At 36.8% G+C, this 19,700-nt stretch overlaps 1 protein-coding gene across 6 annotated transcripts in view; it reads left to right on the forward strand.

Annotated features, from left to right (window-relative positions):
• Nucleotides 1-19,700, forward strand: part of FNIP1 (folliculin interacting protein 1) — a 130,010-nt gene that overhangs the window by 90,333 nt on the left and 19,977 nt on the right. For all 6 annotated transcript variants that reach the window (XM_008528731.2, XM_008528732.2, XM_070571201.1 and 3 more), the window contains 4 exons: nucleotides 6,446-6,592; nucleotides 7,497-7,666; nucleotides 11,008-12,427; nucleotides 13,204-13,372. In XM_008528731.2, coding sequence (XP_008526953.2) covers nucleotides 6,446-6,592; nucleotides 7,497-7,666; nucleotides 11,008-12,427; nucleotides 13,204-13,372 — 1,906 coding nt within the window. The remainder of the gene's footprint in view (nucleotides 1-6,445; nucleotides 6,593-7,496; nucleotides 7,667-11,007; nucleotides 12,428-13,203; nucleotides 13,373-19,700) is intronic.

Raw genomic sequence — 19,700 nt, forward strand, 5'->3', positions numbered from 1 at the left:
TTTCCCTCCTAAATAGATTCTATGTCCTGCAGGTCTTTCATTTATAATCCACTATTATTGTACTGGAGCCGTGTTGATGTGGTAGTAAGGTGTTGGGGCTGAGGAGAGGAAGTGTTTTATAATCTTATGACTAAATCTTAGTTCTTTTTAGTAAGCCCGAGTTCCTGGGCTTTGACCTTCAGAAGCATTACTTACCCTTTTTCCGCTCCCTTTAGAGGAACCAGGAAGGCTAGTGGGGATTGGAGTTGTCTAATTGCCCTTCTCTCAGTTCAGATAAGGCTCTTGTATAGGAGTTTCCCTTGGGAGGGCAGGCCTTTGTTTTGGAGAATGCTCTGGGTATACTTAAAAATTGTTACTTTTCCCCTCCCCCTATATGAAACATAAAGGGATTTTTTTGATCTTCACGATGAAAATCTGATGGTACTCCACGAAAGTGTGAGGGTCTCCCTAAGACTGGGCTCCCAGGAATTTTTATCACTCAATGCGAGTTCATACTCAGTCTCCAACAATTAGTCGATTCCTGTTTAAAGGTTCCTACCTGTTGTTGGCACTAGAGATGTCTGCTTTAGGGTAAGCTCATGGCAGCTGTGATTCTCTATATCTCCCTATTTGTCCAGTTTTCAGGGTGATAATTTATTTTTTGACCTCTGTGATGTAGCTAAGAAAAATTGATTTTTAGTTCAACTTTTTTCTTGTGAGGATGATGACTTTGAAGCTCTTTATGTGTCAGCTGACATTGGAAGTTCAAATATTAATCAGTATTTTTATATTGAAATTGGAAGTGTTATATTTGAAATTGAAAGTTCAAATATCAATATTTTCATGGAAGAACACACTGAATTGAAATGGAATTGAAAACTTTATTTAGTTAAAACTAAGATTGATTTAGACTTTTATTTGGAACTTAAATTACTTTATAAGCCTGTGATTAAAAAAAAAAAAACCCATTCCATTACTGAGTTAATCACTAGACAGGCATAATGGGAACTGTTTCCCAAACTCCTAGAGTTCGAATCCATAGGTCTAGGGCCTAGCATTTCTACTTCACAAGCTGTTTTGGAAATTATCAACTTAAACTGTTTTCAAGGAGAAAAATTATTAAACTGTATCCTACTCCTGTACTAGTGCATTGCTAGGTATATCTGTAAACCTTCTCTTGTATGATTCCTGCTGTCCATCCCTTAGAGAGGATATGAGAGTCAGCATTTGAGAAGAATTTTGCTTTGAAATTGAGTTTCTAGGCTTGGAAATTCTTGAGAGAGATGATGTATGCAAAGGGGGAAGTTGTTATGTTTTGCTGAAACCAAGAAATGTTGAACCTTAATACCATGGTAAGCTAAATTATTATCAGCTGGGTACAATGATTATTTATGTATTTCTAATGGTTTATGACGGCTTTGCTTTGCACACATTCCCATGAAGCCTAGTTTATCTGCCATTTACATAGCTGGAAAATTTTACTTAAATACATAACTCAGAAAAAAAATTCTAGAGTGATTTTTCTATCAGAAACCTATAAAATATGCCTCTGTCATGAATATAAGTATTATGTAAGAAGTATGAAAAGTTATAATCATTGTCAATTTCTAAATTTAATCTATAGTTTGCTTGAAAGTTCAACCAACGATTCTTAAGAGTTTTGCTTTTCCTGAAGTAGATACTATACCTCTAATGTAAAAGAAATGTGCAATATATGGTCAAGCATTTTGTTAATAATTTTAAAATTTTTATTGTTTTACTCAAGTTGTTTAGTTGACTTTGGACTAGAATGATTACAAAAATGTGTTTTGAAAAGTTATTTTTGCCTAAAAGAATCCTGCAGTATTCTTTTTGATTTTTACATTTTGTAGTATCATAAAGTAATGAATCTTTGCCCTTGCACTTGGAGCTGTTACTTACATTATTGGATTGACGGTTTCTTTTATGCAGTCACAAGCTTTGTGGCAAAAGGCCAAGAATCCCTATTTGAGTTCTGAGGAAACACTGTCATTATAGATCCAGCTGAGGTTACCAGAATAGTAAATATTGTCATAAGTCTCATTCCTAGTAGAATACTGACCTTGCTCTTGGATTATAAATAACATTTTTATTTAAAAGTTTTTTGAATTAAATACCTATGGGTTAGTTGCTGTGGTATTGAATAGTATAAATGGCCTAGCCTTAGAATTTTAGGATTGCCTGGAACTTACATGTATGAGTTATAAAATCACTGAAAATCATTTCATGATTGTGTACCTTCCCTTTTGCATTAGTTTGATTATCTGACTTCCGTCACTGTGCAAATGTGAAAGCCTTTATAAGTTAGTTAAGCATTCTTACAATATCTTAAAAATACTTTATAAAACTCTTATAATTTCTGTTAAGAGTTGTATCTGTAGAAGTTCTTTCATATGTACAGTTGACCTCATTATTTACGGATTCTGTATTGACGAATTCTCCTACTTGCTAAGATTTATCTGTAATCCCCCAATAATATTTACAGAGCTTTTATGATCATTTGAGGACATGCGCAGAGCAGTGAAAATTTTGGCCTAACACGCATCCCCATCGATCAAATAAGACCATGCTCTGCCTTCTTGTTTCAGTTCTCATTCTGTAAACAAGTGTCCTTTTTGACATCTATTTAGTGCCACTTTTTAAAAAGTCATTTTGTACTTTTTGTTAGTGATTTTGTTATTAGAAATGGCTCCGAAGCGTAGTGCTGAAACGCTGTCCACTGTTCCTAAGTGCAAGAAGGCTGTGATGTGCCTTACAGAGAAAAATATATGTGCTAAATGAGTTTCGTTCAGGCATGAGTCAGTGCTGTTGGCTGTGAACTCAATGTTAAAGAGTCAACAGTATATTAAAGTATCTCAAGCATAAAGTGTCTTTAAGCAGAAACCCGCATAAAACAAGATTATAGATTGATGGGTTGATGAAAATGTTGTGACAAGAGGCTCATGGGAGCCTAATCCTTTATTTCCCCTAAGAACAGTGATTCAGTGTTCACTAATTCAGTGTTCACATTGACTTTATAGAACACTACTGCCAGTGACGAGAATCTATCATACTTAATTTTCAAATTAAGTGATTATTAAAAATTAGCAAGTAGATCATTTTTAAAGTATGTGGTTGGTTGAGACCAGATGATTAATGAATTTGGGGTAGTTGAGAAGAGGAAGGAAATGATTCATGTGTATGCAGAAGCCCTGAAACCTAGAGAAACAGGAAGCATGTTTAGTTAGCATTGCTACCTGGCAAGATGAGGTTCTTGGATTTTTACTTAGACTTAGTGCGTGTCAAGGAAAACTAAATCATGTTCACAGTTCCCTTCTAACTAAAGGAATCTTTCATTCTCTAGGGACAGACCAGGAAAAATAAAGGGTCAGATGACTGAAAATACTTGCGTTTCTTACATCTGAAGGATAGGGCATGATCTTAGTGGGGAGGAAAGCACCATTACTTCTAGATTGTTAATGACAATATAGAGTTGTATAAAGTAAGAAGCACTATTGCACAGTTAATTTCTTTGCCATCTTTGCACTGGATACACTCTGAGGTCATAGTACATATCCTTAAACACTGAAACACTAAAACTAATTTCCTCATTGGACCAGTATACTAAAGTTAGTGGTCTGCCTCTGGCCCGTGACACATAAAGACTTGTGGTAGACACTACTGTGCTGGAGAAACTCATGAAAAACGAATTGATCAGCTCATTCATTCATTTATACAGTGCTTATTTTAATCAAAAAGTACTTTCAAATGGTTAAGAAATAAAAAAATACATCCTGAAAGATCTAATAATGAAAAATAAATGAACCCTATCCTACTCTTCTCATCCCCATTTACTTCCCAAGAACATTCTCTTTTAACTCTTACATATTTCTTTTGTTATTTACCTCCATATTTTCAAACAGTATAGTTAATGGAGCTATTTCTTGATTTATTAATTTTAGAACATATTTACTTTCTGCCATTAGTTTATACCTTCCCCTCAGTCCTGTAGCCTTTGAGTATAGTTCTAGCACTATCTTGTCTTTCAGCTCTGGTAAATTTTCTACTTTCTTTGATAATTTATTTTCCTCTATTTTCTCTCTCTTGAATTCTTTTTATTAGAAACTGGCACTCCTGGATCTTCTATGTCTCTTTTCTATCATGTTTTCCTTTTTTTAAAAATTGAGGTCACATTGTCCTATAACATTATGTAAATTTCAGGTGTACATCATTATATTTCGACTTCTTTATAGACTGCATTGTATTCACCACCAAAAGTCTAGTTGCATCCTTCTCTTTTTCTGAATGTATTATTTTCTATTTCCTTTGACCTCATTTTGTGTGTATGAGTGTGTGTATGTTTCTGTCTTTCCGTCTGTGTCCCTCTCTCCTTTGAGGCTTTCCCTGTGTATCAGTATTTTGGTTGCCCATTCATAGTTGAGAGTGAATCACCAAAATACAGGTTGGGAGCTCTGTGCATAATCAGGCATAGATTGGAGAACTTCACTTTAGGGCAAAATTATTCAACTTTTTTGCCTTATCACTCTCTGAAGGAGCATATTTAGACATTTTTCTCCTAATCACCCCCCCATGAAATTTTAACACCACAAGATTTACTGTCTGTCTGTTTATATACTGTGAAAGATTCATATATCAGGAAGGGTTTGGGGGATGTCATTTCTCTGGGCTAGTCAATGGCTACATCTGCTCTCCTATCTGTAATTGTTCTGTGGGAAAATGGGGTAGAGATAGGGGTTACCAACCATTTATGGCCCTTGAATTAGTCTCCCAGTTTACAGTTTTATATAATTCCTGCCCTCTACTTTAGCAGGCACTTATATGAGTCCTGAGCCTTTTCATGTTTCAGTGGGGTAAATTAACTCCTCTTTGTACATGTCCTCCTTTGTGAGCACTATAATCCATATCTTCCTCTACCCTACTACTTGAGTTAACATTCCTCTTTCTGTTTTGTCTTCTAGAATTTTATTAAATTTGTAATTTTAATTTTCACTAAGGTTCCTCTCCAGTTCTATTTTTTGTAGTGATGTATCTGTTTTCAAATCTTTAACTGGTGTCCAGTTGGGACATCAGAACTGAAAGAGGATAAACATTTGTGCTCAGTTTTCCATCTTGTCTGGATGTCCTTAATAGGCTTTAAAAATAAGCATTTTGACATATCCCTAGTTTATATTTTAGTTATATTTTTCTCTATAAAATGCCTTTCATTCTTTTCCATTTAAGTACTCAACAATGATTTTATGCTCTGCTGAGAACTCAGTGTGACCTGTATTTGTTATTTTTATCCATTGTAATATATTGTGTTTATATTGTGTTGTTATTCAATAAAACTTGTACAGACAAGGGAACTCTTTTCCTGTTTGTATTCTAGGTGGTAGAGAATTATGCTGAGGTAGGTATCAGAGCTTGTGGAGATCTTAGAAAACTTTCTACAGCTGTATTCTCTAATGTAGTAGCTGTTAGCCACTTAAATTAATCTAATAAAATTTAAAATCCAATTCCTCTGTCATACTGGCCACATCTTAAGTGTTCAGTAACTACATATGGCTAGTGACTACTGTATTGGACAGCACAGGTATAGAGCGTTCCCATCATTGCCCGAAGTTCTCTTAGACAGCACTGTCCTAGACAGTAGAAAGTGGGACACCATTCTGTAGCTTCTGAGAGATTGACTAGTTTTGTAAACCCCGACTTTGCAGGAGTTGCTTAGTCTAGTGAGTATAAAGAACTCTGCTGAATAGGTTTTAATGTAAAAGGGAAAGAACTGACATCTTAAAGATATCCTTGAAGCCTTCAGGAGAGAGTGCAAGTCACAGGACTAGCTGTTGTCTAAATAAATACAGCAGACAGCCGGAAAAGCACTATCATAATTGTGCAATGATGCTCACTTGTGTTGATTCAAGGAAAAACTTCAGAGAGTTGAGAAAGTCATAAAATATAGTGTGCAGGTATAGTATTCTCATTGTCCTTCAGAACTTTACTAAAGAGTCTCTGCAAAGGCAACAAACTTATGTCGATAAGCTGTAGTTTTGAGTGGGTATATGGATAAGCTGTTACCCCATTTAAAATATTTTTTTCTGTGTTGTGCATTATTTGCTGTATGTTTAAATACAGAATATGCCTTAGAAATATAGAACTAAAAGGGGCGTTAGAAATTATCTAGTCCTATCCTTTCATTTTATAAGTGGAGGAAACTCATCCTTAAAGTAGGGAAATAATTTACCTGAGTGCATGCAGTCATTGGGGGCAGAGCCAGGACCAGAGCCAAAATGCTTTGAGTTCTTGTACAGAACATTTCTCGTGGCACTATGCTGATGACAAAGAAGGAACAACTGATTGATTATCTTCTCTGAGAAGCTTTAATAAATCTAGGGGTGGCAACATAAACTTTATTTTAAGAGTATGTAATTCTGGGCACTATGAATTTCTTAATGTGTTTTCCTCTTTTTAGAACAACAATTTGTAATCTTTATACAATGCCACGAATTGGAGAGCCTGTCTGGCTTACAATGATGTCGGGGACTCCAGAGAAGAATCAACTTTGCCATCGTTTCATGAAGGAGTTCACTTTTCTAATGGAGAATGCTTCCAAAAATCAGTAATGGCTTACTCTATCTACCTCCCTCCTTTTCTCCCTCCCTCCCTCCCTCTCTATCTATCTGTGCTATCTTAGCTATTATTTAATCTAACTAAGTATCTAGATTGTGATCAAACCCAATTACAAAGGTGAAAGAATTAACCATTATCTTAGGTATTATTTCATATTATTAATAATCAAAACAGAATTCTAAAAGATAATTAAAAGATGGGACATGGAAGAAAGTTACAGAACCTGATGAATGAAAAACAGTAAAAATGTTTTAAATTATGTATTAAGTTAAAATTCCTGACATCTAATGAAACTTTCTGAGACTTCCTATATTTTATAAATTTTATCCACTTACAGTTTCATTCCATAGAAAAGAAGTGAAAAAAATAGAAGGAAGTGCCAGGATTCCAGAGATACATTTTTAATGTGGTATTTTATCATATTGTTCTTTTCTTACCATTCATCAAATTCCTAGAATCCAGATGAGTAATTCAGATGTTTTTATTCTCTTTGATAGTGACAAAGTTTGCCTAGTATTTTCCTTCACTTTTGCATTCAGTAATTTGGAAATGTATAGACCTGATTGATTCATTAATAAAATTTTGCAGGTTAAACACTGAAAAGAATCCATAGCTTTTCAAGTAGAGTGGCCTTTTTGTTTTGTAATTATGATCACAAATAGCTCTGTGTGAATGCTGTCTTTAAGGATTTTCTTTAACTCCTACCTAACCAAGAATGTATTAACTTTCATTTTCATCCTAGTGATATACGTATTGTTTCTTCTTTTGTCTCCTTTTTTATGCTTTTTAGCCACATGAGAATATACACTCTCTCTGCTTTATTCTGTTACTACATTTTACCTAAGGTTTCATGAAGGCAGATTGGAATGTGATGGCATGCATTTTATTTTCAGATTCTTGCCAGCACTCATTACTGCAGTTCTGACCAATCATCTTGCCTGGGTTCCAACAGTCATGCCAAATGGACAACCACCGATAAAAATATTTTTAGAAAAACATTCCTCTCAGAGTGTGGACATGTTGGCAAAGACTCATCCATATAACCCACTTTGGGCGCAACTGGGTAGGTAGTCTGAAAACCATTACATTATGCATTATACTTAGACTTTGGTGTAACCGTCTGGTATTATTTTATAGCAAAAACAAGAATAAAGAAAGAAAATGCTCTCTTTAACCTCCTTCAGTCTAAAACACCTTTTCTTTACTTGTCCTTTCGTGTCTGCTAAATTGTCTTATGCCTGACATCATTCCTTATAGACAGAGAACTGCAGCTGGAGCAAGAGGAACAGGATGATGGATAGTTTACTAGTAACTTCAGGATCTTCATGGTGTTTTGCATTAGGTACTTTGCCTAGATAGAATGAATCAATAAAGTCACCTGTGATAGGTAGAATAAATCTGGTTAGTGGGGAAACAGTCACTGAATTTTCTGTTGTTCCGTTTTTGTTCGTTGAGTAGTTTTGGAAAATTTTCCCCTAATATTAGGCCCCACTAAATAAATGGGTAACAGAGGAGAGAGGGGATAGTTGATGAGTTGACAGTTATTAGGAAGAAAGTGTAGCATAATGCTTAAAAGCACAGGCCATAGAGTCAGGCAGACCATGGTTGAATCTCGGTTTCCTTATTTATGAAATGGGAATAATAATAGATAGCACATACTTCATAAATTGTAAAAGTTAAATGAGATAATATATGTAAAGTGCTTAGGACAGTGTCTGGTAAATGTAGCTGCTGCTACTCCTACTCTTACTCTATTGCTATTAGGTGATGAGGGAGGAATAAGATGAGAACATTTTAGTGACCTGGTAGAAACTTTCCTTAGGTTGTGCTGGTGAGTGAGCTTGCCAAGTAGATTGTCCTGTGGCTTATCCATGTAACCTCCATCCCTCCCTCCTTTCCTTCTTTCTTCTTAATTGAGGAATAATTGACATACAACAAACACATAGATAAAGTGTACACTTTTGTAAGTTTTGATATATACTATGTCAAAATATATGTGCTTCTGAAACCATCATGAAAATCAAGATGGTGAACGTATTCATCACTTCCACAAGTTTCCTCGTGACCTTTTGTAAGCCCTCCCTTGATTCCTCCCTGCCATTCCTGTTCACCCCATACCCAGGCAGTCACTGGTCTGCTTTCTGTCACTGTAGATTGGTTCACATTTTCTAGAGTTTTATATAAATGGAATCACACAGTACATGCTTCTTTTGGTCTGACTTCTTTTGTTCAGTGTAATTATTTTGAGATTCACCTATGTCATATGTATTAATAATTCATTCCTTTTTAGTGATGAGTAGTAGTCCATTGTATGGAGATTAACATACCTTTTTTCAAATCAAGTAATTCAGTAGTATACTCTTTTTTTTTTTTGAGGAAGATTAGCCCTGAGCTAACATCTGCTCCAAGTCCTCCTCTTTTTGCTGAGGAAGACTGGCCCTGAGCTAACATCCATGCCCATCTTCCTCTACTTTACATGTGGGATACCTACCACAGCATGGCTTGCCAAGTGGGGCCACGTCTGCACCCGGGATCCGCCTGGCAAGACCCGGGCTGCCAAAGTGGAACATGCGCACTTAACCACTGCACCACCGGGTCGGCCTCAGTAGTATGCTTTTTTGATTTGGACATTTCAAATCTGTTTTCAATTCTACAATCTTTTATTGAGTGCATAATATATCTAAGGCTCTGTGCAAAGAGTGTTACAGGGTATAAAGATGAATATCTAGTCCTTACCCTCAAGAAGTTGATAGTCTAATACTGTAGGTAATATGTATGTAGGCAATAATAGTTCAAAGCAGAACTATAAGGGAAATGAAAAGTTTAGTGAGTGTTTAATTAGGGAAGCTTACTTTTGCCCAAGGGAGGTTGCTGGCAGGGATACAGAGGGAATTGAAAGTACAGGCATACTTCATTTTATTGTGCTTTGCTTTATCGTGCTTCAAAGATACTGTGTTTTTTTACAAGACTCTCCACCAGCAGAAAGATTATGATTTGCTGAAGGTTCAGATGATGGTTAGCATTTTTGAGCAATAAAGAATTTTTTTAATGAATGTATATACATTGTTGTTTTAGACATAATGCTGTTGCACACTTAATAGTCTACAGTATAGTATAAACATAGATTTTGTATGTGCTGGGAAACCAAAAAATTCATGTCACTTTATTGCAGTGATCTGGAACTGAACTCACAATATCTCCAAGGCATGCGTGTACACTGCATGAGTAAAGGAGTCTAGGTGTTAAAAGTTCTGAGCTTGTTCAGTGGTTCAGTTTAAGTAGTCTACTTTAAGTGGGACTTTGGGTGAATAAAGATGAAAAAGGGTAACTATAAGAAGATAAGCCCGGAAAAGTAAAGTGGAACCAGTCATGAAAGACTCACTTGCTGTGCCAAAGCAGGTTCATAATACTATCTATAGCATATATTTATTTGACGCCTGTTTATGTTTGTTCCTTTAAAAATTGTGAGGTTCTTTTAAAGTAAAAATAAAAGTTTTTAAATGTGTATACTGACAACTTGAAGAAAATTGAGTTAAATTAAAATTAATGACTGTATTCTCCATTTTTAAGTGTGTTTTGGCACCTGTTTCTTTGTTGATTTCATTTGAGCTATAGTGTAAATATACATTTATATTGACATTGAAAACTTCTAGATCCTCCTCCCCTCCTTTTTTTTTTAATATAATGGCTGTTCATGTCTAGTATGAATACAAAAGTGAAAGTGAACCACATGGATAAATATGTTGCCCTTTCTTCTCCTCTTAGTCAGCATAGGTCTCACTCTTCCTGCCTTTTATGGTCTATTCCTGAGTACCCAGCCCTCTAGGGAATGGAAGGGAAAATGAGCTTTTAAAATCTGAGAGCTAGTGTGGGGTCCTGGGTAGGGCAGCAACAGTTACGGTTCAGGGATATGATTTAAATCAAGGAAGGTTAAGTGTATAATGTGACTACTCTAGCTCTTCTCCATTCCACCACTACTCCCTTCCTCTCCTTGTACCACAGCAGATAATGTGCTTCCTCTTATCTGCATTGGAGGCAGTTACAGAATCCTTTTGCACATAGTACTTCAGGCAGTACTTCTCCATCTAGATGAAGTGCTCTGCGTGGAGCCTGGCACAGAGAACATTCTTGGTAAACGTGACCCTCACAACTGACTCTTTGCTTGTGGTTTCAGAACCACAGTAGCTGCTTGAGGAGGAAGCTAGAAAACCTCTTTAGTCACCTTTTTCTTTGGCTAAGACCATTCATCTCATCTTACTCTCCTGAATAGTCTCACCTATGAAAGAACAAAAGTAAAACCAGAAGTACCTCTCATACAATGAGAGTAGGTTTCTGATAATTGAAAATAGCCTGCTTAGCTGCATGAGTAGAGGATATGTCCATTAACTGATTTTTCCATTGCAGGCGACTTGTATGGCGCTATTGGCTCTCCTGTACGATTAGCAAGGACTGTGGTAGTTGGCAAACGACAAGACATGGTCCAGAGGCTGCTTTATTTTCTTACTTATTTCATAAGATGCTCTGAACTTCAGGAAACCCATCTTTTAGAAAACGGAGAAGATGAAGCCATTGTTATGCCAGGCACAGTAATTACTACCACGTTAGAGAAAGGTGAAATAGAAGAATCTGAGTATGTGCTTATCACAATGCATAGAAACAAAAGCAGTTTACTCTTTAAAGAATCAGAAGAAACAAGGACTCCTAACTGTAACTGTAAATATTGTAGTCGTCCACTCCTTGGGCAAAATGTAGAGAATGTTTCACGACAAGAGAGAGAAGATATTCAAAATAGCTCTAAGGAGCTGCTAGGAATTTCAGATGAGTGCCGAATGATTTCTCCTTCTGACTGCCAAGAAGAAAATGCTGTTGATGTTAAACAGTATAGAGATAAATTAAGAACTTGCCTTGATACTAAGTTAGAGACAGTTGTTTGCACAGGATCTGCTCCTGTAGACAAATGTGCATTGTCTGAGTCAGGCTTAGAGCCAGCAGAGGAAACATGGCAGAGTGAGGAATTGCTGGATTCAGGTAATCACACAGGCAAAGTGTTGAGATCTACAGGAATGGTTGTGGAAAAAAAACCTCCAGATAAGCTTGTAACTGCTGCCTTTTCTTGTGAAGGAACCCAGACAAAGGTTACTTTCTTGATAGGGGATTCTATGTCACCTGATTCAGATACTGAAGTCCGGAGTCAGGCAGTAGTGGATCAGATTACCAGGCATTACACCAAGCCACTGAAGGAAGAAACAGGGGCTATTGATCAGCATCAAGAAACTAAACAAACAAGTAAAGACCATTCTGGAGAGTCTGATATACTGAACATGGTTTCTGGAGAGCCCTGTGAACTTCCCTGTTGGAATCATTCAGACCCAGAAAGCATGAGCTTATTTGATGAATATTTTAATGATGATTCAATTGAAACCAGGACTATTGATGATATTCCAGTTAAAACAAGTACAGACAGTAAAGAACACTGCTGTATGTTAGAGTTTTCAAAGAGATTGTGTACAAAAAATAGCAAACAGAACAATGAATTTTGTAAATGTGTAGAAACAGTTCACCAAGATTCATGTAAAACCTGCTTTCCTCAGCAAGACCAAAGAGATTCACTTTCCATTCTTGTCCCCCATGGGGATAAAGAGGGTTCAGAGAAAAAAATTGCTGTAGGAACTGAATGGGACATTCCAAGAAATGAAAGTTCAGATAGTGCCCTTGGGGATAGTGAAAGTGAAGATACAGGGCATGATATGACTAGACAAGTAAGCAGTTATTATGGAGGAGAACAAGAAGATTGGGCAGAAGAGGATGAGATACCTTTTCCTGGGTAAGTAGGAAGTTTTAACCTATAATAGGCTCTATATAAATATGTTCCATTCTTTTGTTTAGCTGGTCTCTGAAGGTTGGTAGTAGCTAATTTAAAAGAGATCACTGTCCTGGACAAATTCTGTTTTATTACTGTGTGCTCTTACTCATAGGAAGGATTAAAGGCTAAGCCCCACAGGCATCCTAGAAAGACTTTGGAAAGGTGTTAGGGAAGCGTTTGTTGGTACGTAGGAGAATCCTTATTGCTTAAGAGTGTTCAAGCCCTTTAGGAATGAATAAGCCTGCAACTAGAGAGAGGTAATCACTGAGAAGGGAAATGATTAGAAATAACCATTTGGCTGAGACTAAGAGGAAAACAGGGAATGTATACTTTAGGGCAAGTATACGAGGAGAAGAGTCATACTTGAGAAATGTTATTTACCAAGCTTTGGATTTGTGAGTTATTTAACTACTTGTTTTAGATAATGGTTTTCATAATGTGATTGTATCAAGAATGTGTTACATGTACAAGGGACAGTATTCCTAAAGTCTGTTATGAAATAATTATGCTTACCTCATTACAAATTTGTTCATTAGACCTTCTTTTCTGCATAAGAAAGAGTATTTTGTGGTCTAATTGACTACGTAAGGCTGTTTTTACTTAAGGAGGATTTTATTCTGATTTTATAGAAGATGATGGTACTGGAAATATGGACTAATAGAGTCCAAAAATATTTTTATTGGTAAAATATGTTTATTGCTAATTAGGTATGCCTTCTTTTGGGACCTTTATTCCAGGTCAAAGTTAATTGAAGTGAGTGCTGTTCAGCCCAACATCGCCAACTTTGGGAGGTCCCTGTTGGGTGGCTACTGCTCGTCTTATGTGCCTGACTTTGTTCTTCAAGGAATTGGGAGTGACGAGAGGCTCCGTCAGTGTCTGGTGTCAGATTTATCTCACGCTGTACAGGTGAGTACCTTCATTGCTCTTGAATTTATTTAGAATGAACTCTGTTAACCACTAGTATCCAGAATTGCCTTATATTGTGGTCACACTTCACTGTGTAACACAATCATTGTTCTCTGAATCCGTCACTTTATATATAAAGTATTATATACTTTATAAAGTATATACTATATAATACTTTATATATTTATTACATATATATACACATAAGGTATTATGTATAATACCTACATGTTTGTAGCTGTCACCATGAAAGCAAGTAGACTGTTCCAGGAATCTAGCCAAGTGGAAATGTGAAATACAGAAAGTACTGTATGTATTCATAGATGTTCATCACTAGATTATGTATAATATCAAAAAAATGGCAAATGCTTAAATGTGCATGGAATTATTTTCTTAATTTCATCTTCAGATTGTTCATTGCTACTATATAGAAGTATAGTTGCTTTTTGTGTATTTATCTTATATCCTGCCACCTTGTTCAACTCTCTTATTTCTTGTAGGTTTTTGTGTGGATTCCGTAGGATTTTCTACATACAGTCTCTTGTCATCAGTGAAGAGACAGTTTTATATTTTCCTTTCCAATCCGGATGCCTTTCGTTTCTTTCTTGCCTGATTGTGTGGGCTAGAACCTTTAGTACAGTATTGCATAGAAGTGCTGATAGTAGATGTTCTTGTCTTTTTCTTGGTGTTAGGGGGGAAACATTGAGTCTTTCCTTATTAAGTATGAGGTTAGCTGAGGATTCTTAAAAATGCCCTTTCTAAGGTGGAGCAAGTTCCCTTCTATTCCTAGTTTTTTTGCCACCCCCACCCCCCTTTAAATCATGAAAGAGTGTAGGATTTTGTCAGATACTTTCTCTGTGTCTGTTGAAATGATCATGTGATTTTTCTTCTTTAAACTGGTAATGTAGGGGCCAGCCCCGTGGCCGAGTGGTTAAGTTCGAGTGCTCTGCTTTGGCGGCCCAGGGTTCAGATCCTGGGTGCGGACATGGCACCTCTCATTAGGCCATGTTGAGGCAACATCCCACATGCCACAACTAGAAGGATCCACAACTGGAGTATACAACTGTGTACTGGGGGGATTTGGGGAGAAAAAAGCAGGAAAAAAAATAAAATGAATAAACCGGTAATGTGATAGATTACATTGATTGACTTTTTTTGGATGTTAAACCAACCCTTGTATTCCTAGGATAAAATCCCACTAGTCATGATATATAGTCCTTTTTATATATTGCTGTATTTTATTTACTCATATTTTGTTGGAGGTTTTGGAGCCTGTATTCATGAGGAGTGTTAGTCTATAGTTTTCTTGTGATGTCTTTGTCTAGCTTTAATATCAGAATAATACTGGCCTCATAGAATGAATGGGAAGTATTCCCTCCTCTATTTTCTGGAAGAGTTTCTGGAAGATTGGTGTTATTTTTCCTCCAAATGTTTGATAGAATTCACCAGTGAAGCCGCCTGGGCTCTTTTTTTAAATTGCTAATTCAGTTTCTTGATCTAGATCTATTCTGATTTTCTATTTCTTCTTGAATCAATTTTGATAATTTTGTCTTTCTAGGAACTAGTCAGTTTCATTTAAATGATATAATTTGTTGGAATAAAGTTGTCCTTACTATACACTTATAATTCTTTTAATTTCTATAAAGTCATTGGTTATCTCCCCTTTCATTGCTGATTTTATAATCTGTGTGTTGTCCCTCCCCTCCCCCCACCCCCCAGGTGGGAAATTCTCCAAAGAAGAGTTCATTCATGGCTTGACTTCATCAGTAGATATTTTGGGCCCATATACATCAAAGATCAGATCAGCAAGCTATGGCACAAATAGGCCTGCTTTTTGTAAATAAAGTTTTAGTGCAACATGACCACACCCATTTATTTATGTGCTCTGTGACTCTTTTCCTGATTAAACAGCAGAGTTGTCATTGAGACAGACCCTATACCCACTAAAGCATAAAATGTGTTTTCTGTCTGGCTGTTCACAGAATAAGTTTGCTGATTCCTATTTTAGCTGATGGTTGTCAATTTTGTTGATCTTTTCAAGGAAACAACTTTTGTTTTCATTGATTTTCTCTATTTTTCTTTCTTTTATTTCATTGATTTCTATCCTCGTCTTTATTATTTCTTTCCTTCTGCTTGCTTTGGGATTAGTTTGCTCTTTTTCTAGTTTCTTAAGGTGACAGCTTAGGTTATTAATTTGAAATATTTTTTCTTTTCTAATATAGGCGTTTAAAGCTGTAAATTTTTCTCTAAGTACTACTCTAATGGAATCTCATAAATTCTGTTCTGTTGTGTTTTCATTTTCCTTGACTTCAGAATATTTTCTAATTTCCCTTGCCACTTCTTTGACCCATGGGTTATTTAGAAGTGTGAGGTTTAATTTGTAAATATTTGTGGAATTTTTAAATTTCCTTTTATTGTTGGTTTCTAAATTAGTTCTGTAGTGGTCAGAGAACATACTTAGTATGATTTCAATCCTTTTAAATTTATTAAGACTTGTATTATGGCCCAGCATATGGTCTGTCCTGGAAAATGTTCCACGTGTGCTTGAAAAGAATAGTTTGCTGTTGTTGAGTGGAGTGTTCTATAGATGTCACATCAAGTTGGTGGATAGTATTATTCAAGACTTCTATGTCATTGCTGATTTTCTATCTAGTTGTTTCATCAGTTACTGAGAGTGGAATATTGAAATCTCCAGTTGTTGAATTTTCTGTTTATCCCTTTGATTCCTTGTGTCATTTCAGTAATTTTTTACACAAACACTTCTCCTTCCCTCACTCCCCCCAAAAAAACGTTAAAAAGGAAATAGAGAAAGCCCACCAGGAAATCATGGGTGAGAAAATATGGCTCATTGAGCAAGCAGTCACTTAATTGTTAGCCAGAAACACTTAAACCTTTTGTGTCTGTAGAAAATTACCTAAAATTGTAAATCTTGGTGTTTTATTATATAGTGGAGAAATTATGGCAAATTTAGATAAAAACAAACATTGTAAAGAAAATCTCAGAACTTATTTTCTTTATATTTAAAAGCTATTTTGCTCAGCCTTTTAACACCAATCAGATAAATATTTACTGACATACTATGTTCTGGACATAGTGCTAATACTCCAAGGGATATATAGATGAAAAAGAAATAGTTTCTCACCTCAAGTCATTTATTCAGTAATGGAAAAAATAAGGCAAATATATGAATAAATGTAGTACAAGATGTAAAAAAATAAATGCCTGAGGAGGATACTGATAAGTAATTTAATGGTTCAGAGGAAAGAATTTATGTCAGTTGATGGTATTTGTCCTTCAGGGTGAAGGAACTGTTTCTGTTTTTTTCAATTCTGTCTTCCCAGTGCCTGACATAGTGCTCAGTATTTGTTAAATTACTTGGTTAGGAAATCCCATGTGGGTCTTTTTAATGTTCTCTGTGTCCTGCTATCTTTCGTCACTTCTGATCTTAGTCACTCAGTTTCTTTTCTTCTTCCATCTGTACCCATTACTTCACACAGTGTTCTTTGGTGTTCTCTCTGAAAGCTTGGCATTGAAAGGGGTTACTGTCTCCTCCTGTGTCCTTACTGTGTGCCAGAGACTTAAATGTGATACCTCACTTAACCTTATAATAATCCTTTGAGGTACTTATTATTATCATCCCTGTATTTCAGATATGGCACAGAGAGACTTTTAAGTTACATAGATAGGGACTGGTAGAGCTAAAATCAGTCCTATCTGCCTATTCTTAAGCTATGCTGTTAAGCTTCTGTGCCGTACTCTCTCTCAAACAGATGAACAAAGGTTAAAACGGAGCAGCCCAGTGGCGCAGTGGTTAAGTTCGCACATTCTGCTTTGGGGGCCCAGGATTTGCTGGTTCAGATCCCAGGTGCGGACCTACGTACTGCTTATCAAGCCATACTGTGGCAGGCGTCCCACAAATAAAATAGAGGAAGATAGGCATGGATGTTAGCTCAGGGCCAGTCTTACTTAGCAAAAAGAGGAGGATTGGTCAAGACTATTCCTGATTGTGGAGATGATGTGGGAGCAAAATGGCGGGGTGAGCTGACCCGGGATTCTCTCCCCTCCAAAATACAACAAAGGACTGGAAAAACTGAATTTCAGAGAATAAATCTAATGCCAGCATGTTAGAGACTTACAATACCAAGAAGGCAGAGATCATAAACCTTACTTACGGCCTCGGAGGCACTGGAACGGTAGGAGAGAACATCGCTCCCTCCCCTAGAGTCTGCGATTGCTGCTGGCCGGTTGGGAAGGAGCAGGGGAGGGGCCATGCGACCAGGGGATCCTCCAGGACTCCTGCCGCTGGTACAGTGGAAACCGGCTGACGGGGGGAAAGCTTCTGTCCGCGGGGACCCCATAAACCCAGGGCTCGGGAGACCAGAGAACAGAACTGATCTGAATCCAGACCGGCGCGTGAGAATAGCAGCCCCTCCCTCCCAACAAAGCCAGTGGGTGCAGCCATCTTGCCTGAAGGCGGAGAGCTCATAACACGCAGCTCTCGACCCCCATCTAGTGGCCACAGGCTGTAACTGCAACTGAATTCTACCACCATGCGAAAAAACCGCTCCTCTACCATCCAGCAATTTATAAAAGCCCCAGACCAGAAGGAAAACAATAAAAACATAGAATTAAGTCCTGAGGACTTGGAATTAGGTAAACTAAGTGATAATGGCTTCAGAGCAGCTATAATCAAAAAACTCAATGAGGTAGAGAGAAAGATAGAGAAACAAGCCGAGTTCTGGAGTTACTTCACAAAAGAGATGGAAATCATAAAGAAGAATCAAACAGAATTACTAGAGATGAAAAACACAGTGGACCAGATGAAACAGAATACGGATTCCCTGAATGCCCATGTAGACACCATAGAAGAGCAAATTAACGTAATTGAAGATAGACAGGCTGAATGGCTCCAGACAGAGGAAGAAAGAGAACTAAGAATTAAAAAAAATGAGGAAAATCACTGAGAGATAATGGATTCAATGAGGAATAAGAACATAAGGATCATAGGAATTCCTGAGAATGTGGAAAAGGAAAATGGAGCAGAAAGTGTGCTTAACGAAATTATTGAAGAGAACTTCCCAAATCTAGGGATTGATGGAGAAATGTGTGTAGAGGAGGGTTTCAGATCTCCCAGATTTGTCAATGTAAAAAGACCTGCTGCAAGGCACATAGTAAAATTGGCAAAAAGGAAAGATAAGGAAAGAATACTCAGGGAAGTAAGGAACAAAAAAAAGAGAATAACCTATAAAGGAGCCCCTATCAGACTGTCAGCGAATTTCTCTACAGAAACCTTACAAGCTAGGAGAGGATGGAGTGACATATTCAAAGCTTTAAAAGATAAAAATCTTCAGCCAAGAATACTCTATCCAGCAAGAATTTCCTTCAGATATGAGGGAGAAATTAGCTCTTTTCCAGACAAACAAAAGTTAGGGGAATTTGTAACTAAAAGCCCTCCACTACAAGAAATCCTCAAGAAGGTTCTCATACCTGAAAAGAGAAAAAAGGGAGAAAGGGGACACAGTCTACAGACTAGGGAGACCAATGGATAGAACCAGAACAGGATAGCAAATATTCAGCTATAGCATTAGGGTGAAGGTAAGAAAACTACCAAAGCAAGGACGATCTTATCACTCTAACTACAAATTCATAAGACGAGTTCGAATAAGAAATGAAAATAATTATTTAGGAGGGGAAGAGCAAAGGGTCTAAATCAGTATTGGTCAAGTAAGTAAGAGACCACCAGAGAATAGACTATATTATACACGAGATTCTAAATACAAACTTCAAGGTAGACACTAAAATAAAATACAGAACAGAGTCACAAATCATAAATAAGGAAAAATCTGAGACACCCAGCATAAGAAATTGCAGTATTAAATGGGTAGTCTAAAGCACACAGGAAAAGAAATGCAGGAAAACAAGATAATGAGGACAGATTGACAGCATTAAGTCCACATGCATCAATAATCACTCTCAATGTAAATGGATTGAACTCTCCAATAAAAAAACACAGAGTGGCAAAATGGATTAAAGAACAAGACCCAACAATTTGTTGCCTCCAGGAAACACACCTCAGCCCCAAGGACAAACACAGGCTCAGGGTGAAGGGGTGGAGGACAATACTTCAAGCTAACAGCAAGGAAAAAAAGGCAGGTGTTACAATTCTTATATCAGACTAAGTGGATTTCAAAATAAGACAGGTAAAGAGAGACACAGAGGAACAATATATAATGATCAAAGGGACACTTCATCAAGAAGAAATAATGCTTATAAATATCTATGCACCCAACACAGGAGCACCAAGATTCATAAAGCAACTATTAACAGA

This window comes from Equus przewalskii, chromosome 13 (genome assembly GCF_037783145.1).
Source record: "Equus przewalskii isolate Varuska chromosome 13, EquPr2, whole genome shotgun sequence".
NCBI classification, from domain to species: domain Eukaryota; kingdom Metazoa; phylum Chordata; class Mammalia; order Perissodactyla; family Equidae; genus Equus; species Equus przewalskii.